At 37.7% G+C, this 23,166-nt stretch overlaps 1 protein-coding gene across 5 annotated transcripts in view; it reads right to left on the minus strand.

Annotated features, from left to right (window-relative positions):
* syt2b (synaptotagmin IIb) overlaps positions 1-20,273 on the minus strand; it is a 29,524-nt gene extending 9,251 nt beyond the window's left edge. For 2 of the 5 annotated variants that reach the window (XM_084929287.1, XM_084929283.1), the window contains exons 1-3: positions 19,937-20,273; positions 1,965-2,193; positions 1,687-1,847 (exon numbers count right to left, since the gene is read on the minus strand). In XM_084929287.1, the coding sequence (XP_084785413.1) occupies positions 1,687-1,847; positions 1,965-2,169 (366 nt within the window). In that variant the 5' untranslated portion in view covers positions 2,170-2,193; positions 19,937-20,273. Of the gene's footprint in view, positions 1-1,686; positions 1,848-1,964; positions 2,194-7,283; positions 7,427-19,936 lie in introns of those variants that run through there. The other 3 variants (XM_084929286.1, XM_084929285.1, XM_084929284.1) reach the window with 3 other exon arrangements.
* Between the last annotated feature and the right edge of the window lie 2,893 nt (positions 20,274-23,166).

Raw genomic sequence — 23,166 nt, forward strand, 5'->3', positions numbered from 1 at the left:
TGACATGCTTCAGCAGTACAGTGACAGCCAGAGTCAGTGGAGGCATTGCATGCTAGTTCCACTAAGAAGGGTAATAAATGCCACATCGTAATAGTGAAACTGAAAATAAGAATAATTTCTTGTTGTTAAAGGCATTAGATCTTAACAAATGAGCGAGGAGATATAGGTTTGGATAGACCCCTAAGGAACTAGCTCACAACAGCAGGAACAAATGCATATTAATCAATAAAAAATATGACATAATATTCAGGGGATGTATCTTATTTTGTAGGATTTATTTTTAAGACTTCAAATTTGTTAACCTGCATCTCTTTAAATTAATGTGGCAAAATAAATGTTTCTCCTTTCACCTCACCATTATTACAAAACTAAATCAGGATTAAAGGGCACAGCCAGCTATTTGAATTTTTTTTAGAGCCTTACTGCTTCAATATGATTTTTCTTATTGAGTAACTTAAGTAATCTTTTCTTTGGGTCATCCAGTGTCGTCACATCCTACCTCCTCCTTGAGTACTACCATAAAACGAAGAGATTTGCAAATATTTGGCTCACCATGCAGTTTTATCATCACCGTTTCCATGTCTCCCAAACAACCAGCCATGCCCTTTATCACATGCACAGATTAATAGTGTTAACAGTCTTGCATATCATATTTTAATCCAATACTTTCCATATTGGTGTGATTTACAGTAACATTGTCCCAAGAACAATGTGTTAGATGGTTAGACTGTCCTCTCTGGGGTTTATGGAGCACATCATAGCTTTCCATTGTTACATTCTCAAGCTATCATACCAAAAAACTACAAAATAATGGGGAGGAAATTAAAAAAAGAAAGAAAGAAAAAATAGCAAAGGAAGCTACAACTTTCATTCCATGAAACCCCCCTCCGCCCTGGGGGCCAGAGAGCATCGACATGAGCTATCCACCTACCGTAGAGCAGGAGTCCACCACAGTCAAGAAACACGAGGCACACACAAGACAGACACAAAGCGGAAAAGGAGGAGAGCAGAGAGAGGAAGAGATTCAACTCACAAGACACCAAACACACTTCAAAAAGAGAGGCAATCAACACCAACACCACCACAATCATGATGAGAAATGACACGCTTGTTTTAGGCTCAGGGCGATAATTTCACATTGTGGACACAAGCAGTTGATTGCTTTAATTAACTGTCAGTGGAGCACAGGGGCAGTCTATGTTAATATAAGCTGTTTAGCCCATCGAATTAAGAATTTATCCTTAACTTTATTGCACTTTGATTCACAACTTCCTGATCATTCTGCAGGCCTCATCCTTTCATTCATTACCTTTTAATATGATAAGCTTTGTTTTGTAAGTTGACAAAACATTCTCTGCTCATTATTTGCCACATTGCAATAAAGTGTGCCGTTTTTCACCATGGAGCACAATGGAATACGTCACACGTTTAAACAACCACAACAACAACAACAACACAAATTGAGGGGAAGAGAGCTCTCCTTGTGTCCTCTACAGCTTGGGCTAAAAAAGCTGCTGGTAAAAGATCAGATTTAGTTAGCAACATTGTTAAAATCTGGGCAATAACTATCATAATAAATAATAACAACTTGAATAATAAATTATTGTTGACAAGAAGCGGCAAAACTTCACCAATGCATCTTGTAACCTTGACTCTTTTGCATGTAGGAAGCGCGAGGCATCATACCTCACCACCCTGCATGTTCTTCATGTTGAAGCCATCCTTTCCCTTCTTTCCTTTCTTGTTCTTCTTCTTCTTGCAGCAACATTTTTTGATTATGCAGAAACAGCAGGTGAGGATTAGCAATGCTGCAACTACAGCAATGGCAATCAAAGCCCACGGAGGCACTGTGGATTTCAAAATAAACGAGGAAAAGTTGAGTTTGAATGGAACTTTGGTGTTTGCCAAATGTTAATGTTTTGTAATGCTTGGAATGATGTAAAAAGCTCTGCAGCATTACTTACATGGGATTTTATCAATTTCATTCAAGAATTTGCTCTTGATCTCCTCAAACATGTCATTCTTGCTGATCTCTGTATTGTTCGAGCCAGAAGTTTCTGGTGCTGAGGTGGACATGGCAGCTGAGGTGGGAGCCATGGTCATGGTGGGGGCACTGGTGGGCTCGGCCGCTGCCATGGCCTGTGGCCGTCTGAACAAGTTGAACTTCATTGTCAAAGACTAGGCACAGAGTCCCTGAAACACAAAGAGATCAGATATGAAGCAACAAAAATTGCTTTAGTGGTACCATGGAAGATTTGTCAAAGAAAGTGAAAAATATTGAATGCTGAATTAGAATAAACTCATTATGACTCAGGAAGTCATAATGGAACATCAATCAAATTTAGCCATCTGCACCAACAACAGAGGCAAAAGATTGAAGTAACTTCTTAAGAGGGGTGGTAAATACATTAGGTTACCTATTCACCAGCAATCAAAAATGTCCACTAGGAGTGAACCCTCACCTTCGAGGAGAAATGCAACAGTGATTAACTTCATATATGGACTAGGCTTAAAGGTTATTATTGTTGAAATGCATTTTTGTGTACAACTTATAGCCGAATAATCACTCCAGGTGTGGTAGAGTATCTATTAGATTAGCAGATCAGACAGTTAGAAAGACTGCAGTTTCACTTAAAAAAGATAAATTAATTTTCCACATATCAGTGAGTTGGTGGCATGATTTTTGGTTCTCTCTGCTAACTATTAACCTAGTTAGTAGGGGTGCAACGATACACAAAATTCACGGTTTGTTCATACTTTGGTGTCACCGAACGATATTTTTTCGATACAAAAAATGTCCATGCCTTTTTAATTTGTCATTTATTAAAATTATAAATATATATTTAACTCAAAAGTAGTTTTTAAATTTAATGTTGCTAAAACAACAAAATAATAAAAAAAAATAAATCTATCTGATCGAGGAATATACTCATCTTTGGAAAAGAGAATTTATTACAGAGAAATGGCTCTTTCCAAAATAAAAGCTATACTATACGCTTCTTCTGGGGTATATTCTCAGCAGTATATTGGGTAAAGTTTTTAGCATGTGTGCTTGTTGTTTATGTCTGCTTCCACTTGTCTTTACACTAGGATGATGTCGGAGTAAATGTGCAGTCATATTCGTTGTGTTCCCACTAGTGCTGTCAGCGTTAATCTCGTTAAAATGACATTAACGCCATAACGCGGCAAATCTCCGTTAATGAGTTACCGCGGATCGCCCTATGCGTGGGGCTGGACTGTGTCAACAAGCTAACTGCGCTAACGCACTAGTTCCCACCAATTGAGCATTGCGTGGCACATCCGACATACTGTTTTACTTTTGTCCATGAGGCACTTACCATCAGGGTCATGCTTCACATGAAGACCAAGATAGTTCCAAACGCCAGATCTTAATGAGGGTGGGGGAGGTTCAATATCGGGTAGCGTTGAGGCAGTTGCCATGTTGCAACGAGCTTAGCTTCTGTCTTGCTAGCTTGCGCTGCGCTCAGTGGATCTGCACTCGACAGTGCAGCCTAGGCGGAGTAGTCGAACGCAGATCCATTGAGCGCTGTATCCAACGGTTCAATATCGATACGAGTATTGTTGCACCCCTACTAGTTAGTAATCTAAAACTCCAGAAAGCTGCTAAATTGATTTTATTCTGGCTTGCCTCAGCTTTCCATTATAATTTTTAATTTTATGTTTGAGTGATGATGACCTTGAGAGCTGCAATAAGCTTTCTCAACTCTGTGAAAGATGGGGAGTATGAAAACAATGCTTCATCTGGGACTCATCATACTCATTACACAAGTCACAGAAGTTGAAAGCCCTTGATGTTGCTGATGATATGAGAATTTAGTGTGTGTGTGTGAAACTGTGACCTGAGGTGATTACACCTCCACCTTCAAACACAATGATCTTCCAGACCTAAAGGAGAGTCTAAAAAGTTATCCAAAATTAAAGGAGTCCTCAATATATGTGAGTATCTGTACATGTACATGATGGCACAATTGTTAAATGATTTTATAGAATAATCAATACATAAACAGCATCATTTTGTCAGGTAAGTATAAAGAGAGACATTAAAGATGAATAATTAGCTCATCTTAATGACTTGAACCAGAAGAATACAGCTGCTAACTCAAAATTAGCAAATGTCAGTTGCTTGCCAAACCGCAGAGTATTGTTACTTAAAAATATATATGATGAGTGAGCTTTACAGGTCCTTAAGATAGACCTTATTATATGTGACAGAACCATATCTAAGCTTCTATTTTTCTGGAAAAATACCAGAAACACCTTCCCTGACATGATGAATCACGCTTCTCTGTCTGGCAACCCGATGGGTGAGTCTGGGTTTGATGGTTGGCAGGAGAACGATACTTGTCCAACTGCATTGTGTCAAGTATAAAGTTTGGTGGAAAGGGAATTATGGATGAAGAACTTTACTGGCCTGCACAGAGCCTTGATCTCAACCCAATAAAATACCACTGAGATGAATTAGAGTTCACATTTCGAGCCAGGCCTTCTTGTCCAATGTCAGTGTCTGATCTCACAAATACACTTCTGGAATAATGGGCAAAAATTCCTACAAAAATCAGACTCGTAAAACTTGTGTAAAGCCTTCTCAGAAGAGTTTAAGCTGTTCTAGCTGCAAATGTTGGGCCACACAACCCTATGGATGAAGAATGTATGTCACTCAAGTTCAGTCATTTGAAGGTAAATGACTGAATAGTTTTGGTAATACGGGTTTTCTTCTACCAACCAACTAATCTGTATTTATTTTTATTATTTATAACCGACTAATCAATGTTTTGAAGTGATCAGACCAATAAATAGTTGAAGGTTCCACCTTAATTGTTCAAATGTTTTAAGATCAATCTTAAAATAGATTCTGAAATTTTATAGACTGAAGTTTAACAGGGTAGAGGTAGCTGGAGATCTAAGCTGTGACTTTAAATAACATAAGAAGGCAGTCATCTAAATCAGTTTCACCTCCCAACATACTCTAATAAAATGAGTGTCTTCTCAGAAGGGCCCTCTTTTAACAGATGACAACTCCAATTTAATTCTCAGCCCCAAGTGAGCATTATGTTATGTATTCTCTGTTTGCTCTTTGCATGACTGCTGGTGGCAGCAACAACACTAACATTTACTGCTGAGCACAAATGTCAATGCTCTGGTCTAATTGAAGCTTGCTGTTTGTCAAACTGCTGCAGATCGCTAGATGAATTTGAAAACACCTGCTTAGTTTTAATTAACTATGAATAACTGTATTATAGTGCTGGGACAGGATTGTTTCCTACTGCATTTAGTCATTTATTTGATTGCTACGTATATCTCATGAGCATAATGGTTTAAATTGTGTCAGTAAGACTACTTATTTACCACAGTGTGATATATTTCTAGGAGCTGCTGCTCTGACTGATATGTTTTTTTAAAACTAAATAATATGATTTTGATGCTGCCTTTACTCTTTCATGAGCCCCACAAACTCAGCATCGTGCTTAAGAATAACTGGCAGCTTGACATCCTTTTATTCGTTTTGTCACTCTGCTAATGTTTCCATGTTTATTTGTTTTTCACTCCAGGGTAAAGAATTCAAAGAAATAAAGCAATTTAAGAGAAAAGGTCATGGAATTAAGATGTGTTCAAGCAACTAAGGAAAATGTAACATGACATTACACATTTTTTTAATTGCTAAGCACATTAGGTATAATGTTTTATATCCATGCTTTGGATGTAAGACAAGTATAGAATTAGTACTGGCAACTAAGTTTGCTAGCGTTACACGTTTTTTTCAGTTGATCTACTGTGATCTGCACGAGTTTCTTACTATAAAAGATGTAATAACTAAAAAAAATTGTACTTTTTATTGTGTAAGCTTTAAAGTACGATACTATCAGCTTTTTATCAGCTGTTTGCTTGTTATAACACTGTTATTTTACAGTGTTTCTACTGTAATTATCATCAAACTTTTATTACTGTAAAATGTACATACATGTCCTCCTCATATAACATGAATCCAGTTTATTGTCTTTCTTGAACTATACGGTAGCTCCCCACAATTCTTTGCAACACCTGGTTAGAGAAATGGTTGCACAAAGAAGAGGTCTGGTCAAACTGTGATTAATTGCTTCAGGAGTCTCAGCCATTGTGGCTCATTGCTAGCTGTTCTCAGCTATGTAAATAGTAGATGCACATACAGATCTATCATAGTCTAAAAACACAAAATAAATGCACAGTAGCTAGATGTTAATGTTTTTTTCTATAGATATCACCATTTACAGTATTCAACTGTATCCACAAAAGTTCCTCTGGTCATACAGAGATTTGCTACAGCGAGTTTATGTGTCATTATCGAAGGAAGTGGTCCGCAGCTAAGGATATCAGTACCTCAAAGTAAAAGTGAACTGTCAGAATATGGCAAACATAATGATGATAAAACCCAATCTTAATTGATTTGAAGCCCACAGATCGATAAGTATTGCATTTCAACATGTGCACTTTAGCACAGACTTTCTATTGCTGTAAGGTAGACTGTGCACTGTTCACATACAGTGGTGGTCTATGTGCTGTGGGCAAGCACATCATTGTTGCTAAGCAATACTGATAACGTCTATAGCTGAAGTGACCAACCAATCAAATAACCAGTTGGCTCAAGGCCAGTGTCAAGTCACTGCCCAAGTGGTGGGCATGACATGATACGAATGCAGACTGCTCCCACTGAGCTGAAATGTATAATGGTTATGAATAAAGTTTTTGCTCCAGCAAAGGTTCTTCAAAAACATTATATTCATCGCCTGCCCGTATCTTTCATTTGTCTCTAAACCCATCCTCACCCCTAAAATGAAGCACATCTGAGACTGCAATGTTAAAAAAAAATCCTAACATTAAGTCAGATATGATTTTCTCCACTACCCGAACTTCCCTAAGTTAATTCTGTCTCCTCTGAGAAAGGCAGTGATGAGAGAAGTGACTGAATGGAAATAGAATACAATATGCCCATACCATCCCCTCTTATTTTAGCCTACCTTCTACCTCTGTGCCATTAGCACTCAGTTCTTATCTCCCTAGGATTTCGGCAGCTCACCACTGGCCGATATCATTCAGTCACAAAAAACAGGCTCTGACACATCCTCATTCATAAGTAGAATCAGGTCCGGAGAATACAGTGCAACCATAGCAGTTTGATATGGTTTACCCAGTTTAAAATGCAGAGAAGATTCCTCTAAGATAACTGTGGTCCAGTTGTGCATCTTAACTCATTTTTAATCTACAAAGATCTTCAAGACAAAACTCACCAGTCAAATGTGGTATTCCCCTCGTGGGGTGGCCCATCCAATCAATAAGTGTTTGGGTTACAGTTCCTCAGAGCTGTGGTAACATAGTCTGATCTCTCCCATAAGCAGAGACTGCAGTCTCCTCTCACTTCTCTCCACTGCAGCACTACACCCCTCCTCCTCCCCCTCCTCTTTCTCCTCCTCCTCCTCTGTCCAATGCACACCATCGCCCCCATTTTCCACCCTCCCATCACATATTTCCCTACACCCTCTCTGTCTCTCTGTTCAATGTACTTATGTACGCAACCTCTTTACCTCTTTCTCTCCATCTTTCTCATTCCCCCAGCCTCATTTGTGATGCTGCTCACACAGCTGATTGCAGCATGCCACTCTACGGTCTAGTATTGGAGGGCAGTTGTAAAAGATCAATATGCACAGACTCTAGGGTGAGGTTCATGTTAATAAAGCCACAGCCTGCACATGTCAGGAATAAAAAGCAAAAGTATGCACTAGGACAGCTGAAAAAGTCTTAAGGCGGTGCAGTTTTTTTGTTTGCTTGTTGTTGTTTTTTAAATCAGATCTACTCCATGCAATTAAATTGTTGCTAACAACTGATCTCAGAAGTATGATTTAACCCTCTGAATAGACCATCTCTGTTAAGTCATTCAGAGTGAACAATTGAAACAAAGAGTGATTACTCCTATTTGTCCGGTGTTCACTGATCCCTCAGGAGACTTGTCAGTGATGAACAGAAGTGAGGAGATAACAAAAGCATTTTCTCGAGTTACAATACAAACAAAACGTATCCAACAGTATTAAGCAAAAACTATTACATAATGAAACGTGCTGTTTGAGCCAGAGACCTACACAGATGCAGAACTAAACATATGAGGTTTAAAAATTAAACTTTAGGTGTCTGTAGCTCGACCTTGCGTGATAAATGTGTTTCAAATGTTCAACATCCCTAAAGCAGTTATGTTTGTACATGTTTGAACTCTTTGCAATTCTGGCATTTAACCTTTTTTTTTTCTTGCTTTTGCCTGAAAACCTTTTTCTTTCAGTGCTCTCCTTGGGGAAATGCCTTTCTAAATGCTTAAGTTCAGCTGTCATCTGTTAGATGCCTGGCTTGATGTGGCTACTCTTGCAGTATGTTAGGTTGCAGTGCATTTAGCTGCTTCTACCAGAGGAGGGCAGGAATCTCATATAAAACTGCTGCATCACAGAGCATATTATTTTTTTTTCTTTCTGAGAACTGCAAAGTTATGCCCAGAGACATTTGTCTTCTCTGTTTTGCAGGGTCAGTTTTGATCTGCTAAATGCATATAGCTATGGAAAAAAATGACACAGTGTTCCTCTTTTTAAATAGAATATTAAACTGTGGATACGTCACCACAGTATTATGCTTGAATAGGCCTTAATGTTTTCTCCTGCTTTTTTTTGTGATTTTCTCGTAATATCAAAAGACTTATCCTTCAAAAGACTATTTTAACATTTTCGCTCTAGGAGTGAATTAAAAAATGCTGCATTCATCTTAAAAGCTTAATGCTTTAATTAGAAGTTAATGGATTGGTAGAGTGAAATGGCTGTGCCATGGGAGCAGAAATGATCTGGCTTTGAAGAAAATAAGCAGCTAGGGTGAGGTTAGGTTGTTTATATGGCCAATTCATGGATTTGTGTAAGATATTTTAAGATATAGGGCATTTAAGTTACTACTGCTTAAGTAGTGGTGTCTGCACCTTTTAAGGTTATTAAGTTAAGCCATTGTAATAAAGGAGATTGTAGTAAATGAACAGACTGTTAGATATTATACAATCTATTTTTTCTTTATGATAAAGTATATCTTGTGTTATTATCTCATCTTTAATTATTTATTTAAGACACTCTTTTGCCTTGCCCTAGATTGCATGGGGCTCCTTCATGAAACTGATATGCCTATTGTCCTTCTTTTTTTTTCTTACTTGATTTCTGGTTGTTCCCTGGAGTGACCCGATATGGCCTGACACCTCGTGGCAGAGCAATTTAACAAAACCAGGAAAAATATGAGTAAGCTGTAAAAACCTCTTCTGAGAAGTCAGTGACTGTTTTGCTTTTTTATTCTTATGAAATTTATTTTTAATAAATTATTTATTTTTGATATTAGCAGCATATTAGCATTAGAGTTCCCATAGATATGAAGAAATAGAAATCGCAGGATGGCCGCAAAATAACCAAAACAAACAAACAATGAAACAAAAACAAAATGCTCAATCAATAAAATAATACCAGTCAGATTAAAAGATCATGGATGGATTTTTTTAAAGCTATATGTTAAAATAGGTGTTAAAGATTTATTAAAATTGTTACAGTATATTTTTCAGTTAGTGTGACTAGATTGTTGCAAAATTCTCATTCTGCCCTTAACCCCTCCCCAAAAAACTGTGCTTTTACAGTATGGTTTACTGAAATTCTCACTGCATTGTGGGATACTCAGCTTCTCCCTGGTTCTTGCATTCTTTTATGAGCACCTGTGAATGAATAAACTTTTCCCTCCCTCTCCATCCCTGCTCTCTAGTGGATGAGTCAGGCCTGAGCACTGTGCAACATTAGGAGGTCAATAAGAGCAACACAGCTACTATCAAAGCCTCACATAGTAAACATATGCAGAGGGCAGCTGCTGACAACGTGTTCCCCGTGCTGAGTTGTGCTGGGACATTTTTGTTGAGATGACTTATCTCCTCTGAGGCAGCAGAGACGATGTGGAAAAAACTGCACCTCTCCAGCTCCTGCAGGGAGTGCTGCAATGCAGGGGTGTAATGGAGAAATACGAAGCTAGAAGGCAGATTGTCCAATAGTCAGCTAGCAACTCTCTTCCTCCACTTCCTGCCATCCCTTGTTTCTTGTTTCCTAATTTCTTTCATCTTTTATGCCTGTCGTCGTAGCATTTTTCCTTCCAGCCATGTCTCTGTGTACCACTCATACACACATGCATACACTGTATCCTGCTCTCTCTCTCCCTCTCTCTCTCTCTCTCTCTCTCTCTCTCTCTCTCTCTATCACTCACACACACACACACACACACACACACACACACTCATCATCTTCTGGCCAGTCATTACTGCAGCACAGGCAACAATAAACAGAAAAGACCATATGCTTGTAGTTGGCTCTGTACATCACTTGCAGTGTTTGGGTGTCTCAGAAGTAGCAGTTGGTCAGCGTGTGTGTGTGTGTGTGTGTGTGTGTGTGTGTGTGTGTGTGTGTACGTGTGTGTGTACACTTTACACCGAGTAGCTGGAATGATGTCATTCATCTAAGTGAAAGATGGGCAAGCCTTGACAACTCCATCAATGTCAACATGAGCAAGTGAAAAAAGATGATGAAAACTGGGGCACTTTAATGAATTTGTTACAAAAAGTCACTTTATTAATAAAACAAAAGGGCTGCTGGGCAAAGTCTTAAAGCCAAATAATTAAGCAGGCCAGAAGCTGGACTTGAAACGGGAATGTTGCTATTAGGGTATGCACCATATATTTAGACTGTCAACACAGCCGTCACAACTCGTACAGACCCTGTTTATGACAGACATTTTGACTTTGACATATAGCATGAGAACAAGACTAGGTCTAACAATAACTCATATACATTTTAAGGTCCCCTTGATTCATTCATGCTGATTTTTCCTCTGCTTCACATATAGGCAGCAGGTCCAGCTAACACCATGTTCTAACAAGAATAATAAAAGTTTGAGATACACACACAGAGAGATGTGGAAAACCTGACTATAATGTGATAAAGATTAAGCCCTGTTTGTCCATGCCAATGCAGAAGTGAGAATAGATTAGGAAGTGTAAGAGAAAATGAGTGGACTGTGAGTCTCTAGACTTTACTTACTGATTTTCTTACATATGGCAATGCAGGTCATGATAATCAAGCAAAGATGGCACAGAGTATATCAGTGTGTATTCCATCACTCCAGTGAAATCACTTGAGCTGATTTTACAAACTTTGCAGATAGAGAGAACAAGTAGAAGACCGTCTGCAAAATACTTTAACATGTTTTCCCCTTTTTGGCTTGAACGTTCAAGTCATAGTATTTATTTGCAGTCAATAGATTGCAAACACAATTTGCTGGAAAGCAGCCATCATAAACATTATAAATTACACCTGTGCTTCATATACATATTTGACATTTGTGGAGGATCTAAGTACTTGGCATTTTCTAGCAGTACGATAAAATGTGGCACAAACAAAGGCAGATCCACACGTTTCTTGTGGATTTGGGGACACTGACAATGGAGGACTGAAAACAACACAAAGACTGTACCAATTTCTAGAATGGCTGTGTTTTGTTTTTATCTATGTACAAAGTTATCAGAACAGCACATTTTCACAGCAGGCATTTTCAGTTCTCATAACTATCAAGATTAATAATAACCGCTTTCTTCAAATGTTCAAACTGTGATAGTGAAATTTTCATGATAAAGTGAGTATACACTTTAACAGGACACAGATATAGCTGAGAAAAATTCAGTCATGACTCATTTTATTATTTTTATTTTATTTTATTATGATCTCTTTTCTATTGGGGCTTTTAAAAATGTCTTGGGAGTCTTTCTGGTCACCCACTGGATAACAACTTGTTCAGCAGCGATTAATAAATGTCCACATGTTTATTTTTGCTCTAATGAAAGAAATGTCTGCACAGTAAACTCAGCATGGGAGCAATTAAAACAAATAATGTTGGATATGTGTGGTATAAAGGTGCTGAATGAGAGGACAGCTAGTTGATCTCTGGGAAAAATGTGTGTGTCCTTTGAATTCTTCCCAAAGTGCACGGCAATATGTCTGTGAAGGTTCTCAGTCATCCAGGTCATCATAGTCTAAGGAGCTTGGAAAAAGAAAAGCGTCTGGACTTCTTTAAGTTTAAAGTTTAACCTCCTAGGACCTGGCATCCACATATGTGGACATCACATTTTGGGATGTCTGGACCAAAACACTTATTTTTTCCTCTACAAGGGCCTGATATCCGCTTACGAGGACATTATACTGCCACTGTTCTATCAAAATTTTAAATGAATGTCCTCATATATGGATCTCATTTTTCTCAGAAACAAAAATTTGGTAAAAAAAAATAAAATCTGGTAATTCTTTGTTTTTAAATTCATCAGGTCTCAATCAACCAAAATAGCAAAGAAAAATTAAAATGCATGCCATGAAAGAGTCTTAGGAGGTTAAAGAAGTCCAGACGCTTTTCTCTTTCCACGCTCTTTAGACTACAATGACCTGGATGACTGAGAACCTTCACAGACATACGTGTCCTTTGAATGATTAAACAGCAACAGCCAAACAAAATCAAACTTCAAGTTTGGCTGTCCGGAATAAATAGAAGGCACATTTTATAATGCAGTATATTACCATCCACTTACTAGTGGAAAATAATTCTATTCACATGGGCAAAGCTAACAGAAGCTATTAACCACAAAGCATCTTTCCACTAAATTTCCCCTGTGTGCATCCATGTATATTAGCTTACAGGCAAACTACTGCAACTATCACGCCCACAGACTATTTCTCTGTGATGGGAAGTTATTGGGGGATAAAAGAAAAATGATAGACAAAAAAAGGATTGCAGATCTTCAGTTGGGGGGCAATTTGTAAAGCCTTGTTATGGAAGTTTGTCTATTAAACATTTAAGTAATATACTTTTTTTTTAGTTCTTTTGAGTTCCTTTCTTTTGTTTTGATGGTGTCCACTGTGAGTAGATAATGCATTATGATTGAAATTCTGACTGACAATACTTTTACAGACAGTAATATGGTTAAGGTCAGTAAAGGTGTCAATAAACCCAATATCTCCATTTTTTTCATAGAAAAATAAAGACATGTTTTACCTGAACTTTAAGCATATATTGAACTGTAAATATGAATAAAATTAAATTAAATTAAAAAAATAACTCTGTGACAATATAAAAGGGGTCACTGAAAAGCCTTTTCACATTTCACAGACTTTGAAAATTATCACCAGAGTCTGCAGCATTTCTTTTCTTAACTTTCTGCAACTTTTTCTCTTCTTTCACCACTTTTACAGCATTGTTACAGCTGCAACAGGAAGCTGTTTTCAGTTCAAAAGTAAGAATATAAATAAATAATGGAAAAACTGGTGGTGACAAATGCTAAGTGGCAAATGATAAAGAATGCCCCAGTAAAGATCCAAATTAAATGATCTAAATTTAACATCTCTCCATTATACCCAGTGGGGGACAATAAATAGAAGACTTAAAGTACAGAGTATTGCTGTATCTACACTTAATGTCCTGGTTATAATAAAATGTAATCATTTGTAAATTTAAGCCATTTAAAGAAAATATAGATTATTTTCTTTAAAGAAATTAGAAAACAAGGAAGCTACATGATACAGATTGCAGAGTAGAGTTTAATGGGTTTCAGGAACATATTTCAACTCAGTTGATAGGTTTATATAGAAGTTAGTTTTTATATATCAGATAAGTCAGATGGATAGTATTTCTACTGTTATAGTTATTTTTGTCTTTGATGATATTCTGGAAATTTTATAAAGCTCATAGCAGCAAGTTTTGCACTCAATTGCTTGTTTGTTTTTTAATTCAAAAAATAGTCTCACACCTAAAAGTGACAACATCCCAACACTCTTCTTTGTGCAAGCCAATAAAAAACTGGTATTAATCAAGTATAGTACAAATATTGACAAAGTGGTCATAATCTGTAGCCTTGCTGGCCATATTCTCTGGTCTGTGTTTTAGATCCTTTTCAACACATCTGTCTTTATCTGCTTTTTGGGGAATTTTAAGTCAGGTACAGCTAACAACATAGTACCAGATCACAGCTGAGCCGCCCTCCAGCTGGTCTAGTGTGAAACCAACCATAGAGGGCCTGCGTGTAATCTTGTGGAGAAATTAAAATCATAGTTGAATGTTTTCCGTTGGTGTGGTCGCCCTTATGTAAACTTTTCATTGTGTTAAAGAAAACAATGAAGGAGACTGTTACAAAAAAAGTTTGTATTAGCATCTACATTGTAAACATTTTCTAAACTCAACTGGGTCATTTTGGTGTCTTTAACTAGAACAAATATTGAGTGGAAACAGAAAGTCAAAAATAAAAGTCCATGAACATGGTTGAATACAAGACAGGACTCGTGTGTTTTAGATGGAAGTCTGGCTCATCTAAGACTGGATCTGTAAGTTCTCATTGCTTAAGTGCCATGAATGCACAAAGATTCAGTGTGTACATAAGGAAAACTGAGACCAACATCACAACTAACAAGCACACAATCTCTAGCTCCTCTTTGAGATTTAAGATTGTTAAGCTGGATCAAATGCTGCACTTTACACTAGTACATATAGGCTGTGAGTAGAAGGGAGGAGGGGCGCGCCATTTAGAGACTAAGAAGGAAGAAAAAAGAGAGAGAATACACCACACCACCTGTGAAGGATGAGTTGTCCAAATGTGTAGATCTGGGACAACAAGACAAATCAGTGCTGAGTAAAGAGAAGCCAGGAGGAGCACTAGTTCAGTAAGCAGCTAATTATATGATCCATCTGACTTCTATACATTTCCTCTAGCCTCAAAACCATTTTACATCAGATTTCATTGTAGACTCTCGCTAATTAAACAAAGAGCAATAATTTCCCCACTTATTCTTCCTCAAAAACATACATAACAGAGCTTCCATCTTTGCAGGACGATATTTACAGGATATATAAGTCTGGTAAAATCTAAAAGATCTGAAAATCTTTAAAGACCATCATATATCAATCTTAACATCCCCCATTTTCTGCTCCACCAAATTTCCAGATCTGTCAAGGGTTTGATGCTGAGAGAGGATAAGACAAACTGGCATCATTAAAAAAAATTCTCATCAGCAAATCCTCACAAACAGGTCTGCACTCTGCCTCAATATGTGAAAAGACATGAGGATCATTTTTATTGTTCTGTTGTTTCGCATGATCAGATATTTAGTGTAATAGATGTAGTAGAGGTAATGCTCCAGCAATGCTGCAGACTTTTGCATCTGGCCAGTGTAAGACTGAATGACCAGCAGACCATAGTAAATGCAGTAAAAATAATAAATATCTTGTTTGACAAAAGGATGCCCTGCTGTGAGCTACTTTTTTGCATTCCTTGCAGTATTCTACATTGTTACTGCAATCTGCACTTGTCTGCATCGATTGGCTTAGCTTGATTTGAGCGCCTAAACTGACCACAAGAAGCTGATGTATTCTTGACTGTGTTGCCAGCGGACTGAAAGCAGTTCAAGCAAAAGAAGTCAGATTCAGTATTGGCGCTGTGTATTGACACACAGAACAGATCCTTACAGACCAGTCATTCGCCTATTATCCCTGAGCAGTTATCTGTTAAACTGATGGAATTCAACTGGAAATATACTGCAGCACCAGCAAAGACACTGATTCAGCAGCTTTCACAGCAAAACTACAGCAATATCTGGAAAACATTCCTCTTAACTTAAATGCTGTGAAAATGCTGCCTATCAACATGAAAAAAATCATCAAATGTCATGCTGTGACATGGCACTCTTTATATTCACTGTACCACTAAATGGTCCATGTGCACACACACACACAAATGTTGCTATCTGTAAATGAAAAACATCATTCTGAGTGTGCTTCATGTACACTGATGCACCTGACAGGCTGTGAATGAGGATATAGGTTGACAGGAGGGGGATTATAGACTGCAGAACAGCCTCCCATTTCATGAACCATCAAGCAGCAGAAGTGCCCCAGGCATGCAAACCTGGAAATGTAATGTGGAAACTCAGAGTATCAGGAGCTGACTACAAACAACTGTCTATAATCAGGAATACAACATTAGTGATATTCTGGTTTAGGTAATTTCACTTTTACTCAGTCATTAGGTTGCTATGGCATGCAGCAAAATATGGTTTGTTTGGTTTATTTGGTTATAGACCAGTAGGGTCATTCGAATAAAAAAAATTAATTAAAAAACGTGCAAATTTAAAACCATATTATTTTAATATTTTAATATATTTAATTAAGGATATTTTAATTCCCCTACAACCTCCCACTGTATGATAATTGTAATTCCATGTGGAGTTGCGTCTTTTAAAGAGTTCTCTGAATTAAGAGATAAGGCAGAAATATAGAAGCATGTTTTAAGATCCCACAACCTTTCTCTAATGGAGCTCCAGTTAGGATACAGCAAAATTAAGATCATGTTAAACTATTCTAAAATATTTTTTTCTGTTCCAGTTATATTCAGACAGGCAATATTTTTTTAATGCTGCAGCTTTTTAATTATTTTTTTCTTTCATGTTCTTTATTATTAACATATATAATAAAAACATTTAAAAATGAATAAAGCACGAAGCAATTTTCAAAACCATTTACCAACCTGTCAAAACTTTCTATTTTATTTTGACAATTAATGCTACTCCTTAACTGAGTGTGGTTGATAAGTTTCCATTGGTGCAGGCCTGCTCTTGGAGAGCTTCATATCACACTTTGATTTGAGGCTATTTGGCCTGAAAAGCACTTAATATGGTGGAGGAAGAGTGTGTACGGGTAAGAGTGGAAATGGGCCAATAAACCTATGTTAACAGCAGCTGGGAACTTAATGCTAACATCAGCATACTGACATGAAAAAGTCATGGCATTACTTTTAGCTATCATACATTTATTTATTGCAAATCACTTAGTCTACGAACTGCAAAGACAAAATTTATCAGAAATGTTCATAATTACATGGTTAGCATCCCATTTGCTATCAGCATTAAAAAGTGAGACAAGGCCTCAAAGGAAACCATCAGTAGGATAGTTGCGTTCTAATATTTGGTGGATTTGTAGTAATTAGTCACAAAGTAAATTTTGGACAGTGTAGATCTTTTCCTCATGATGGTGCCAACTTGAATGCCATAGTAATCCAATAACTGAGGACAAACATTTCATACTAATCTGCAAAGTTGGAGCCCATGTGATACTCTGGGAAAAATTAAAAAAATTACTTGCATTGTTGTGATACATGTTATTGGGAACAACAAATGCCAGTGGGCTACCTCATTTTGTGTGAAATTATGATAAATTCTGTAAGACTGATTTGATATTCAAACAAAAAAAAGATCAAAACACTGTCACTATGAAATCACACTGAACACTTAACCATTTAACAGATATGTTACGTCCGTCAAATTACAGCCCCCCCCCCCCCCCCCCCCCCCCAGTGAAATGCCATACTGATTTCATCACAACACACCAAGTCCTTGTGTGTCCTCTTTGTATGCAGCTTCTTTGCTACTTCAGCAACAAAAACTATGCAGTGCAAAACAATACAAACTGATGTTATCTTCTTCTTCTCATAGTCCAAAGATTCTTTAGACATTTTAGAAATGACTCAACTGATGTAGTTGAACCATTTTTTAATGTCTCGTACAACTTTGGAGTCTTGTTGTTAATCTCAAAATCTGTCACTCTTTTTTGATTAGTCACCTTAGCAACTTGATCTGGACCATCTTAAAAGTCCTACAGATGAGATGTATAAAATATATGAGAAAGCAAACAAATCAACATTTAGTCATTTGTGTTTATTTAAAAGAAGAAGAAGAAGAACTCTAGACTCTGTTAGGCCACAGTACTGATATATATATGCATCCATGATATATGAAGATAGAGCTTCTAACTGGCATAGCTGATATTTCATAACTGGTAAATGAAATCATTGACCATCTTCCAGTTTTTATAGTTTATGATAAGAACTGTACAATTAATAAACTGAACAGAAAAAAAAAACAATGCAGGTGTGTAAGAGATAAATGTCTAAATGCTTTTAAAACAATGGACTGACAGAGCTGGGTGGAAATAAGATGAGAATAGAAAAAAAATGACATGTGATGTCAGTGGTGCATATAAATGTAATGTCCATGGATAACAAAGGGTCTACAAAATACACCTTAAAAGCATCATGCAATTTGAATAAAACTAAAATAATATTATTATGATTATGAAAGCAGAAATATGCATGTGCAGATTTAAATCAATGGAGTTGATATTGAAAGAGTAAATTAAAAACAGACTTCTTGGGATAATAAAAGTTACAAGATTTAGTTTTCCAGGTTTATTCAGATTTTGCAATCAGCATTGATGTGTGGCTGTAAAGTCATAAAGTTTCCAAAACTATATGTGATTATATTTTTTATTTTACATGGTGTATAAATTCTGTGTAATCAGAAATATATTTAGTGTTGTTATTGAGGTTTCATTAAGGAAACTGGATAAAAAGTAATGCATATTTTATTGAGAATGCTTAGGATTAAACAAGAGTACATGCCTTCCACTGCTTTTAAGATATGTACAGTTAATCAGCAAATGTTAATGTGATATTTTGCTTGATTTTGTTTCATGCAGCTTTCGGTATACTGTTTACATGTTTTAAAAAAAATCACCACACAAAAAACCAAAAAACAAGATGTTACTCTGTTAAGCATCTATTGCAGCACAAAATGCGCCATATGTATGCAGCTGCTAACATATTGCACCTGCACATGCACTGATTCATCTCTGCTAATGCATAAAGAAAATCCTCATTTGGCACACACTCTGAGGAGTGTTCCTGTCATGTACTCATAATATCCCTGGGGAGTAAAGAGACTACAGCATCACCTGACCTGTTCACACCTTTGCATCATAATCAGCCCAGGAACAAACGATGCAAAAGAGAGTATTCCCCCTCTTCTGCAGCAAAACGTGAGTCACTTTTAATTTATTAGAAACTAAAAAAGAAAACAGAAAAAACAGATATTGGAGATGAGATATGGGGCTTAACATGAAGAATGTGCCTCCTAACTCAGTATCCATCAGAGGCTGTAATGCAGAGAGCTTTACCTTCAATCACCTTCAGCCAAGCAAATCTAATCTTTTTTAAAGAAAAGGCTGCAATGGAGTACTTAAATTCACCAATCTAAGTACTAATAAGATGACTCAGATTCATTTGAAACACTGAGCTCTGCAGACTCTATGTGGGCCCTTCACTCTTGCTGGCTCAGCAAATTTGACTTTGCACACACTCCCAGTGTATGTTTACTGTATAACATTAAACTGAGTACCATCATCCCTATAGAGCATTCGCACACCAAAACAAACCAATAAAATAACAGAAACAAAAACAAAACAGTGAGAAAATGAAAAAAATGAAACAAATGAAAATCTGTTACATATAACAATTTAATGTTTGCGCACTAAAAATCAATCATCGCTCACTGTTAATCAGTTTATAATCATCTTTGTCATAATCAGCTAATGAAAGTCAAATAATATTTGTTTAACAGTGAAATAAAATTCAGTTCTCAAGTTCTATCTCACTCATACGTGCTTTGTTTATTATGTAACATTATACTGCAGCGCTACATGATGCTACGCACCAGTCATTAAGGGACTTACTGGCATGCTTTAAAAGTTCCACTATAGCAGATTTTCTAATACGAGACCCTGCATTAAAAGGAGAAGTGCTAAGACTGTCTGCTCTAATTACCCCTGAGCCATTTATTCTCTCTTTTTCTCTGTGCAGGGCTTTTTTTTCTACATTCATCCAGGATGTGTGTAATGAGGCTAGGTGCCTCTGTGACAACTTGCCACACAGCAAAAGAACCAGTAACAGAATGCTTGGACATAGAGGGAAAATGCAGCTTACCTTGCAGAGAGATGTGCTTCCTCCTAACCAAGGAGAGCGGAAAACAGGGTCAGATATGTTCTTAAAGAGATGAGAGAAGTCTTAATAGTCTGCCCTTTGACTCATCCCACCCTTGAAATACATTGCAAAAAAAAAAAAAAAAAAGTAGTAGCAGGTCCCAGTGTCACCTGGGGGAGGTTTCTGTCCTAGAAGACACACATAAACGAGACTCAGTTTGTTGCTAATGCGTGCTCAGATCGGGCAGGGAGGAGAGGATACACTCATTAACATTGTTCTAACACACTGAAATAAGCACAAGCATCAGAGCCGGTGCAGGTCCACTGCTGTATTTCCCGGCACTGCATGCTCATTGGCTAAGGAGCAACTCAATAAAACCTCTCCTCGTCATCAGTTGGATAGGGAGGGGTCTAGATTTTCTTTGGCACACTAATAGCTGTGCTCCTCCTCTTTTCTTCCTCACTCTATCACTTTTTCCCTCAGTACAAGCAGACAGGGACTGCTGAGCTTTGAGAATTAGACGCAGGAGGAAAACCAGGAAGGGGGGGGACAAAGAGAGGAGCAGGAGGGAGTATAAAAACAGGGGGATTGATGAGTGATGAAAAGAAGGGTGATCGTGGAAACCAGCAGTCTGCAGTGCCTCTCAAAACAGAGCTCGATTTAAGGTGTTGTACCTCCCTGCTGCAGGAACTGTATGGGGACCTGAGTGCAGTGAGGTGTGAGCAGAGAGGATAGAGGAAAAGGGGGAGGAGGTGAAAAGGAGAGAGAGGATGGGAGAGGGGGAGTGACTTGGGCTGTTTTTGCTGCAGTATAGAGGCAAGCAGAACACAGATGGGAAGTTTGTTGTTTTTTTCTGAAGCAGTTAATGTGAAGCAGAAATGACAAAGTAGTTCATCCACTCTACAGAAGCATCCAACATGTAACTGGTAAATAATTTAGAAAGTAGGATGAGACACATAACTGTGTCATTCACATGGGAGATAGTATTCAACAACAAAAAGTGCAAAGGTCAGTGAGTCAAGGTGATATATGTAGAGCTTTAATGCAGCAGGATGCCAGCAGAGAAATGTCTAGTTTGGTTTGACAGCATATTACTGTATACTTGTCTACTGCCCATCTCTTTAAGGTTTTGTGCTATAACATAAGCTTTAAAACGGCTGTTTTTGTTTTGTTTTGTTTACTTTTCACATATCTATTTAGTATCTTGCTTTTAAAAGAATGAAACTGACTGAATGAAATCTCATTCTGCCATCTAAATTTGAAATATGGTAGCTGGACAGCCTTCCTCTGCAGTTTCCTCCAGAAAAATCCATGTACTGTGTGGTCGGGGAGAAGCATAAAAATACAAAATTTCCAGAGGCACCAATTTCCCCAAACAGTACCTGTAAATGTTTAAAAGAAATGAGGAGGAATGTGTTTGTTTGCGCATAACAGTATCCACTTCTCATTCCTCCTTAACAGCCTAAATCTTTGGCAAATGAAAAGTGTGCTCAGACAGTCTATCCAGCTGATTTACTGGTACAACATTTGTTAATGAAAAGCAACGACAGGACACTGTTGTGACGGCCAGTTTCACCATTACGCTTATTAAACCTTCTGGGACCATTGCCAAAACTCTGCAGCAAATGGCAGTCAGGCTACCCTTCAAGAGCGACGCACCATTTCATTGCCTTTGGCGTTACCCTTGACATCCTGTAGCAGTGACCGGGCAGTGCTCGGCGCATTACCCACAATTAGAGCAACACCGCAAGATGTGTCACAGATGCTGCATCACTAAAGCATCCAGGTTTTTTATTAACTTTACATTCTGCTGTGCTGATTTGCTCCCATTCTTGATCAGAGGGGAGGATGATGGAGGAAAAAAAAGTTTTGATAGAATCCAATTATTCAGCCAGAAGATATTTGGTGATTGCCTCCTGCTGAACGTTATAGCAATAAATTGGAATAGATGAAAGGGAGGCACAGTGGTAATTCAACATGGAGATTAGAGGCAGAATATGTGCCTGAAGCAGCTGTGAAGGTCTGGTTTCATAAAGGTGAAGCAGGGAGTCTAATGAGGCTCACATATAAAATGAAGATGTAATAGTGAAACGAGACAAAGAATACAATGATGTTAGCTGCACTATGAGGATGAACAGCTGTGCTTTGAACCAAACGTCTCCCTGCTACCTTTCTACAGGTATCTTTGTAACCACACATTTTTGGTCTGCAGTTGCTGGCCTCACCAACATATCCAGTGCTTTTCCTTGTGGTTTCCCTCAATGCTCCCTCCACTCACTCAGAGTAACTGTTTGAGACAGATGGCTGCCGTCCATGGATCTCTTTCTTCTAGGGAGTTCTTTCTGCTATTTGGAAAATATCCAAAAACTACATTAACAATTTTTTAACAGAATTTCTGGATATCTGCAGTATATCTTTTTTGCCTTACAGCAATGTTTTGATCTCAAAGTAGAAAAAAACCCCGTAATCCTCACTCTACTATTAATATATTTTTTGGTGTATATACTATATTATTTAATGCATGTTTTTACACAGTCCATCTGTGATATAATGACGTCTTTCATTGGGAGCTGGAAACCTTTTCAGTGCAGGATCTAAATTAGACAGGAAGTCTCTTGCTCCATGACCCTATTGCGGCATGTCAGCATCCAGGGAACAGCTAGAAGTAGGCTTGAGACCCATTATGGCTCATAGCCCACAGGTTAAAGCTGCACTAAGCAAGTACCTTAAAATGTCAGGAAACAGTGGAGCCTCTCTATTTAAAGACATATAAATTACACTTGACTGTGTTGATCTTTCTTGACCTCTAAAAGTCATGTTTGCGGGTTTTATTGTGACTTATGAATATAGTTTTCATTTGACAGTCTATCCTTTTATTTCTAGTTCCTCTAGATGTCATTACTTAATTGAAGCACTAGAGGGCGCCACACTCAAATAATCTGAATAAAGCTGTCTTTTCTTTTTTAGCTGGGTCACTCATTATGATGTAGGTTTTGAACACTTTTCCCTTTTTTATTACTTTGCCACCAGAATAATTTTATTTATCCAATCCTTTTTAAAAATGTTCTATCAGTTGGCTACCGTGACTTAAAAGCACATTTTGCCAGCTGAGCTACTGATCCCTAAAATAACCCACGGGAGATGGAGCACTAGGGCTAATTTTGTCAGCCTGTGTGTGAACCCATGTGTCTCTGTAACCTGGATATCTCTGGCATCCTGCCTGGTACTGTATC

Source organism: Perissodus microlepis, chromosome 5 (genome assembly GCF_051167445.1).
Source record: "Perissodus microlepis isolate ML-2025 ecotype Zambia chromosome 5, ASM5116744v1, whole genome shotgun sequence".
In the NCBI taxonomy this organism is placed as follows: Eukaryota; Metazoa; Chordata; class Actinopteri; order Cichliformes; family Cichlidae; genus Perissodus; species Perissodus microlepis.